The sequence below is a fragment of the Mandrillus leucophaeus genome, unplaced genomic scaffold, assembly GCF_000951045.1.
Source record: "Mandrillus leucophaeus isolate KB7577 unplaced genomic scaffold, Mleu.le_1.0 Scaffold440, whole genome shotgun sequence".
Classification (NCBI taxonomy): Eukaryota; Metazoa; Chordata; class Mammalia; order Primates; family Cercopithecidae; genus Mandrillus; species Mandrillus leucophaeus.
Window position 1 is genome coordinate 1,001,276 of NW_012104699.1, and position 8,140 is coordinate 1,009,415.

The 8,140-nt window shown below is 51.1% G+C and overlaps 1 protein-coding gene and 1 pseudogene across 2 annotated transcripts in view; both read right to left on the reverse strand.

Moving 5' to 3' along the window:
* Positions 1-3,022, reverse strand: part of ZNF627 (zinc finger protein 627) — a 25,354-nt gene extending 22,332 nt beyond the window's left edge. Inside the window, exon 1 of one of the 2 annotated variants that reach the window (XM_011994043.1) lies at positions 2,812-3,022. Coding sequence is in view for 1 of the 2 variants with exons in the window: in XM_011994042.1 (XP_011849432.1) it covers positions 2,812-2,814 (3 nt within the window). In the remaining variant the exon portion in view is untranslated. The remainder of the gene's footprint in view (positions 1-2,811) is intronic. The other variant, XM_011994042.1, reaches the window with a different exon arrangement.
* A 3,711-nt stretch (positions 3,023-6,733) lies between these two features.
* The window catches only part of LOC105549494, a 2,327-nt pseudogene continuing 920 nt past the window's right edge, over positions 6,734-8,140 (reverse strand).

An 8,140-nucleotide genomic window follows, 5' to 3' on the forward strand; every position in this document is an offset into this window, starting at 1 on the left:
CGATCTCAGCTCACTGCAAGCTCCACCTCCCAGGTTCACACCATTCTCCTGCCTCAGCCTCCCAAGTAGCTGGGACTACAGGTGCCCGCCACCACGCCCGGCTAATTTTCTTGTATTTTTAGTAGAGACAGGATTTCACCGTGTTAGCCAGAATGGTCTCGATCTCCTGACCTCATGATCCGCCCGCCTCGGTCTCCCAAAGTGCTGGGATTACATGCGTGAGCCACCACGCCCAGCCGTAAGTAGTAATTTTTAACAAAGATAAGACTAGATATTTAATGTTTTCTGAAACCCACTTCCTTCTTGCCTCTTTGGGAAACTGTCTTATATTTCAAGCTCTACAGATGAAATACATTTATAGTTACTTTAAAAAAAAAAAAAAACTAAACTAAAACTCCAGTAAGTGAACAAATCTTTTGCAGGAGACAAACCCAGGAAGGGGCTGTGCTAACCTGGAACAGAGGTATATCTGACTCAAGTTTCAGGTCATTCTCTTTTTTTTGAGAAGGAGTCTCACTGTGTCACCCAGGCTGGGGTGCAGTGGCATGATCTTGGCTCACTGCAGCCTCTGCCTCCCCGGTTCAAGTGATTCTCATGCCTCAGTCTCCCCAGTAGCTGAGATTAGAGGCAGCCGCCACCACACCCAGCTAATTTTTGTATTTTTAGTAGACAGGGTTTCGCCATGTTGGCCAGGCTGGTCTCGAACTCATGGCCTCAAGTGATCCACCCACCTCAGCCTCCCAAAGTGCTGGGATTACAGGTGTGAGCCACTGCGCCTGGCCTAGGTCAGGTCATTCTATCACCTGGGATATCGCCCACCCCCTAAACTGCTCACTGAAGGGCTCAGTGAGCACCCTTCCAAGAGACATTGCATTCTGTCCCCCGTCTGCCTAAAGCACATTTTGCTTTTCAGGTTCTTGCATCACCTCAATAGGATGGCTTTTCCTGTCCTTGGGATAAGTTTCCTCACTTCACTAGTCTAAAAGAATCCAGAGGGCAAGAATCGTATCTGTTTTTCCCCTCAATACCATCATCCATTTGGCTGGACACCAATGTGTCCCACAAGGAATGGAATCTGGAATTAGGGGAAGAAAAAGCTGAGTGTCCCAGGGGTGAGCTTTGAGAGGGATGGGAGATCAAAAAACTCCTCCAACCCCAGGACACCCAGCTCCTCCACTAAGAGGCCCCAGCCCATACTTCAGGCTGTCCAGTGGGAGCAGACTCAGCAGGCTGATATTCACTAGACCCTTGAAGACATCTGGCTGCTGTGGGCATCTTGTGTCAGCCCAAACAGCCCTGAAGCCCAGGACCAGGAAAGGAGGATGCTCTGAAGACACATCACAGTTTAAAGTTTCCAAAGGGGAACCCCAACCCAAGACACTGTTTTTTGTTTTTTTTTATTTTAGGGTCCAGGTCTCACTATGTTGCTCAGGCTGGTCTCAAACTCCTGGCCTCAGGTGATTCTCTCGCCTTGGCCTCCCAAAGTGTTGGGATTACAGACGTGGGCCATGGCACCAGGCCAACCAAAAGACATTCTGAGAACATTCCTGTGCCTAGGAGAGAGAAAAGGAGAAGAGGCACAAAGGTTTTCTTACAGCAGGGTCTCATACATGTATTCTCTGCTTTCCTCTCCTGTGAAATGTTCAGAAACAGAAAACGAGTATTTTTAAAAGACCAATCAATCGCTCCTTGAAAAAAGTAATACAAATTAATTCGTTTGAAATGTGCAATAAAGGACAAAGAATTGATCATGTCATGACTGGAGTTAGCTTTTGGGAATATGGTGAAAGAAGTGGTATCAAGAATTATTTACAAGCCCTAGAGGAGTCAGGCTAGGGGAACAAGGTCAAGGATTTGGGACCCTGTCCCCCTGGGGAGTGTTAAAATAATTAATTAGGAGGCAATTAGAAGGCTGTGGCTATGGTGTCCTGGTTTCCTACCCAAGGAAACAAAAATCTAACTCAAATAAAATTCTTTTATTTGATTTTATATTTTTAAAAATTTTAGTAGTTTTTTGGTCTCAGTATGAATATGTTCATTTAAAAAAATTTAATAGAGATGGGGTCTCGCTATATTGCGACGGTGGTCTTCAACTCCTGGGCCCAAGCGATCCTCCTGTCTTGGCCTCCAAAAGCGCTGGGATTACAGGTGTGAGCCACCACGCTCCAGTCTCTAATGAAATTCTTATAAATTACCAGTTTATAGAGAAATAAAATTCGGGGTTATTAAACCACAACCACCAATCCACCTCTGACTACATAAGCAGAAAATGTCCAGCTGGATAGAGCAAATAAGGCGACTACATAACTGTCACTAACCAAGTACTGAATTTGGTTCGCTTTCTCCTGCACCTTACAGCCTTTCCTTCCATCCCCTCCAAAGGATCCCCAAGCCACAAACCACGACCGAGAGCTTCTCCACCGATGAACCGCTGTTTGCTCAAATAAACTCCTAATTTTTAAAGGGAGAAAGAAGGGACTGGGGGGGCGGCCACAGACCGCAGCTCCTGCCACACGAACCCCACACCCGAGGCGGGATTCCCCCCATGACCCTCCCGCGGCCCCCGCACCATCTGGGGAGACGCGGGGCTGCAGGGCCGCAGGCGTCGCGCAGGGACGGGACAGGACGCCCGGGGTCCCAGCTCTTGGCCCAGCCCCACCTTGCGGCCGAGGGGACCGGGGGCCCAGCTGCGCCAGGGAACTCAGACCCCGGAGTCGCGGCAGGGAGGCCTGGGTCCCTCCACAGCCGGTTCCGGCCGGTTCCAACCAGCCCCTCCCCCCGGTCTGGGGACGCCTGGCCCCTCACACGCACCATTTCTCGGTTTCCAGGTGTCCCAGCGCCTTCCCTACGACTCCCGCGACCTGTACAAGTCACGGTGCGACAGAGGCTGCGGCGGAGACACCTTGGGCCTCTCGGAGAAAGGGAGACGCGAGCCCGGGCGGGGGCTGACGCCAGAAACAAAGGCTCCGTGGGGAGGCGCAGGCCCTGCCCTCCTCTCCCAGGCGCATCTGAATGGACAGTTGGCAGGGCCCCGCCCCGGCGCCCCTGATTGGATAGGGCTCCATGACCCGCCCCCTAAGGCCTGAGTGACGTAGGAAGCCATGGAAACTTGGCTGTGCGGAGCAGTGTTGACTGGCTCTAGCCACTGCTCCTTTCAGGCCGAGTTTCCTCCCTACAGCCAGCCCGAGGGATATTTAAGAGTTTGTTTGTTTTGTTTTTTTGAGACGGAGTTTTGCTCTTGTCGCCAAGGCTGTAGTGCACTGGTGCGATCTCAGCTCACAGCAATCTCCGCCTCCCGGGTTCAAGCAATTCTCGTGCCTCAGCCTCCCGAGTAGCTGGATTACAGGCACCCCGCCACCACGCCCGGCTAATTTTTATATTTTTGTATTTTTAGTAGAAATGGGGTTTGGGGTTTCGCCATGTTACCCAGGCTGGTCTCCAACTCCTGACCTCAAGTGATACGCCGCCTCGGCCTCCCAAAGTGCTGGGATTACAGGCGTGAGCCACCGCGCCTGGCCTTGTTTTGGTTTGTTTCCTGCCTTCCTGCCTTCCTTTCCCCGTCCCTCCCTCCTTCCCTCCCTCCGTCCCTTCTTTTTTTTTTTTTTCTTTCAGGGTCTTGCACTGTCACCCAGGCTGGACTGCAGTGGCATGATCTCGGCTCACTCCAGCCCCAACCTCCCAGGCTCAAGCCATCCTCCTGCCTCAGCCTTCCTAGCAGCTGGGACCAAAGGCACACCCCACCACACTCTGCTAACTTTGTTTTTGTTGGTGGCGGTGGTGTGTGTGGGGGGCGCAGGGGGTGGGTAGATGGGGTCTCACTATGTTGACCAGGCTGGTCTTGAATTACTGGGCTCAAGTGATCTTCCCGCCCCAGCCTCCCCAAGTGCTGGGATTACAGATGTGAGCCACCGCCACGCCAATATTTGCATTTAATGCAGAGCTTGATTCTAGCTTGCCAGAGTAGGCCCTGTTGTCTTCCAGCACTTCCTGGGCTCTTCCTTCTAACTCCTTCTGGACACAAGGTCAGCAGTGTGTGCAGGGAACTCCACACTCACTATGACATGGAGCAATTGCCTTGCCTCAGAACAGGAGGGAGCCCAGGCTAGGCCAGGGAGGACAGGAAGAGGAGGGAGGGCCTGATGTTCAGGGAAACGGGGATTTGGGATGAGGCCTGCCAAGGCTTCCTCCCATACCCTCTGGTCCCTGAGAAAACATCTATACGTGGAAAAAAAAGTAGAAGTAACTGAGGTGAGAGGAAGGATACTCTCTGAGGAAGTGATGTGGGATGAGACCCAAAGTAACGTATTAGTATAAAAAGGCAGGTTAGGCTGGGTGCAGTGGCTCACACCTATAATCCAGCACTTTGGGAGGCTGAGGCAGGCGGATCACCTGAGGACGGAAGTTAGAGACCAGCCTGACCAACATGGAGAAACCCGTCTCTACTAAAAATATAAAATTAGCTGGGCATGGTGGCACATGCCTGTAATCCCACCTACTTGGGAGGCTGAGACAGGAGAATCGCTTGAATCGGGGAGGCTGAGGTTACAGTGAGCAGAGATCGCGCCATTGCACTCCAGCCTGGGCAACAAGAGTGAAACTCTGTCTTTGAAAAAAAAAAAAAAAAAAGGCAGGTTAAGCTAGGTGCAGTGGCTCAGGTCTGTAATCCCAGCACTTTGGGAGGCTAAGGCAGGCGGATCACAAGGTCAGGAGTTCGACACCAGCCTGGCCAACATAGTGAAACCCCGTCTCTACTAAAAATACAAAAAATTATTGAACCTGGGATGTGGAGGTTGCAGTGAGCTGAGATCGTGCACCAGACTGGGTAACAGAGCAAGACTTTGCCTGGAAAAAAAAAAAAAAAGGCAGGTTAGAGAATTCAGGGAAGATGGCAGAATAAAAATAATAAAGAATCTGTGGCCAGGCATGATGGCTCATGCCTGTAATCCCAGCACTTTAGGAGGTCAAGGCAGGAGGATCACTTGAGCCCAGGAGTTTGAAACCAGCCTGGGCAACATAGTGAGACCAACCCCTAACTCCATTAAAAAATATGAAAATTAGGCTGGGCACGGTGGCTCACGCCTATAATCCCAGCACTTTGGGAGACCGAGACGGGTGGATCACGAGGTCAGGAGATCGAGACCATCCTGGCTAACACGGTGAAACCCTGTCTCTACTAAAAAAGACAAAAAAATTAGCCGGGTGTGGTGGCGGGCGCCTGTAGTCCCAGCTACTAGGGAGGCTGAGGCAGGAGAATGGCATAAACCCGGGAGGCGGAGCTTGCAGTGAACAGAGATCCAGGGCAACAGAGCGAGACTCCGTCTCAAAAAAGACAAAAACAAAAACAGAAACAAAACAAAACGAAAAAATCATTGAGGAAAGAAGTGGGAGGCAGGTCATAAAAAGACCAACTCCTTGGCATGACAGACCCCACCTCACCTCTCCCCATTTGGGATTTTTTTTTTTTTTGACAGAGTCTCGCTCTGTCGCCCAGGCTGGAGTGCAGTGGCATAATCTTGGCTCGCTGCAACCTCCACCTCCTGGGTTCAAGCATTCTCCTGCCTCAGCCTCCCAGGTAGCTGGGCTTACAGGCGCACACACCACACCCAGCTAATTTTTTATATTTTTGGTAGAGACGAGGTTTCACCATGTTGGCCAGACTAGTCTCAAACTCCTGGCCTCAAGTGATCCGCCCACCTCGGCCTCCCAAAGTGCTGGGATTACAGGTGTGAGCCACTGCGTCCGGCCCCATTTGAGATTACTGACCCACCTGGAACCTAGCCAGACTCAATTGGTGGCGGCAAACTACAACAGTGAACAGCTACGTTTACATCATGCCACCCTCCAAACCACCAGCCTGAGCCTCCACAGCTCATCCTGCCCTCCCATTCTCCAGACTGGAAATCAGTCCCTTAGTTTGTGTGGGTGAGGAAATGGCAATTTCTTGGGAATCCAGCTGCTCCTCATGTTATCATGCTATCCTACAAACATTCCAATCCCAGCGTACCTCACTCCTCCCATCTCACCCCTGGGAGTTTCTCTGGGGCAGTCTCTGGCTGGATCCGCTGTAGAATCTGTCCATGCCCTGCACAGGCCTAGTAGCAAGAGGGGCTGGAAGGAGCATTCATTTGTTCTACAGAAGGGTAGCTGGGTCTGCCGACAGTGCTGCAGTTCAGGCTGTGGCCACTCAGGGGCAGCAGTGGACAGGTAAAAGCGTCTGAAAAAGGCGCTCAGGCTGCGGGAACAGCAGAGCATCCCTAAGGACTTCCCTGCCCAAGGCACCCACCTAATTTTTCTTTCTTTCTTTCTATCTATCTATCTATCTATCTATCTATCTATCTATCTATCTATCTATCTATCTATCTATCTAATCTGTCTATCTTCTATCCATCCATCTATCATCTGTCTGTAATAGAGACGAGGTCTCACTATATTGCCCAGGTTGGTCTCAAACTCCTAGGCTCAAGCAATCCTCCCGCCTGAGCCTCCCGAAATGCTGGCATTACAGGCATGAGTAATTTTTTTTTTTTTTTTTTTTTTTTTTTTTTGCTGAGTACAGAGGACTTTATTGCTTTACTGATATGCCCCTCCCTGTTCTTCAGGGGGTCTGGCACGGAAACTGTGTCTTGGGGAAATTCTTAGTGTGGCAGGGGGCTGAGTGCAGCAGGGACTCCTGAGCAGCTGAAGGCCTCTGTCTTCCTCTCATACTCTCACTGGGCCTTCTGGTCTGAGGGTCTTAGTCCCTGGAGACAGTGTGGACCACCACCTTGTTGCTGAAGCCAAATTCATTGTCATACCAGGAAATGAACTTGACAAAGTGTCATCAAGGGCAATGCCAGCCCCAGCACAGAAGGTGGAAGGGTGAGTGTCAGTGTTAAAGTTGGAGGAGACGGCCGGGCACGGTGGCTCACACCTGTAATCCCAGCACTTTGGGAGGCCGAGGCAGGTGGATCACTTGAGGTCAGGATTTCGAGAGACCAGCCTGGCCAACATGGTGAAACCCTGTCTCTACTAAAAATACAAAAAAATTAGCTGGGCATGGTGGTGTGCACCTGTAATCCCAGCTACTCAGGAGGCTGAGGCAGGAGAATCAATCACTTGAACCAGGAGGCGGAGGTTGCAGTGAGCCAAGATCGTGCCACTGCACTCCAGCTTGGGCAACAGAGCGAGACTCCGTATCAAAAAATATATATAATTTAAAAATAAAGGCGGAGGAGACAACCTTGTCCTTAGTGTAGCCTGGGATGCCCTTGAGGGGGCCCCCAATGCCTGCTTCACCACCTTCTTGAGGTCATCATAGCTGGCAGTTTTCTCCAGACAGCAGATCGGGTCAACCACCAACACATTGGCGGCAGGGACTCTCTGGAAGGCTGTGCCAGTGAGCTTCCTGTTCAGTGCAGGAATTTGCCCACAGCCTTGGCCGCACCAGTAGATGCAGAGATGATATTTCTCATGCCAATTTCCCAGAGGGGCTGTGGTCACGAGCCCCTCCATGATGCCAAAGTTGTCATGGATGACCAGGGTCAGTGGCTCAGCCTGTAATCTCAGCACTTTGGGAGGCCAAGGTGGGAGGATCGCTTGAGTCCAGGAGTTTAAGACCAGCCTGGGCAACAAAGTGAGACCCCTGTCTCTATTTATTTATGAAATAGGGTCTCACTCCAGGAGGCAGAGCTTGCAGTGAGCTGAGACCATGCCACTGCACTCCAGCCTGGGCAACACAGCGAGACTCTGTCTCAAAAAAAAAAAAAGAAAGAAAGAAATAGGGTCTCACTCCATCACCCAGGCTGGAGTGCAGTGGCATGATCCTGGCTTACTGCAGCCTCAACCTCCCAAGCTCAAGCTACCGTCCCACCTCATCCTCTCAAGTAGCTGGGACGCACCCCACCACGCCTGGATAATTTTTTTTTTTTAACTTTTTGTAGAGACAGAGTCTTGCTATGTTGCCCAGGCTGGTGTTGAACTCCTAGGCTCAAGTGATCCTCCCACCTCAGCTTCCCAAAGTGTTGGGATTACAGGCATGAGTCAATGCACTTGGCCTCCATCCCCATTTAAAAGAAAAAGGAAGGAAGGAAGGAAGGAAGGAAGGAAGGAAGGAAGGAAGGAAGGAAGGAAGGAAGGAAGGAAGGAAGGAAAGAAAGAAAAC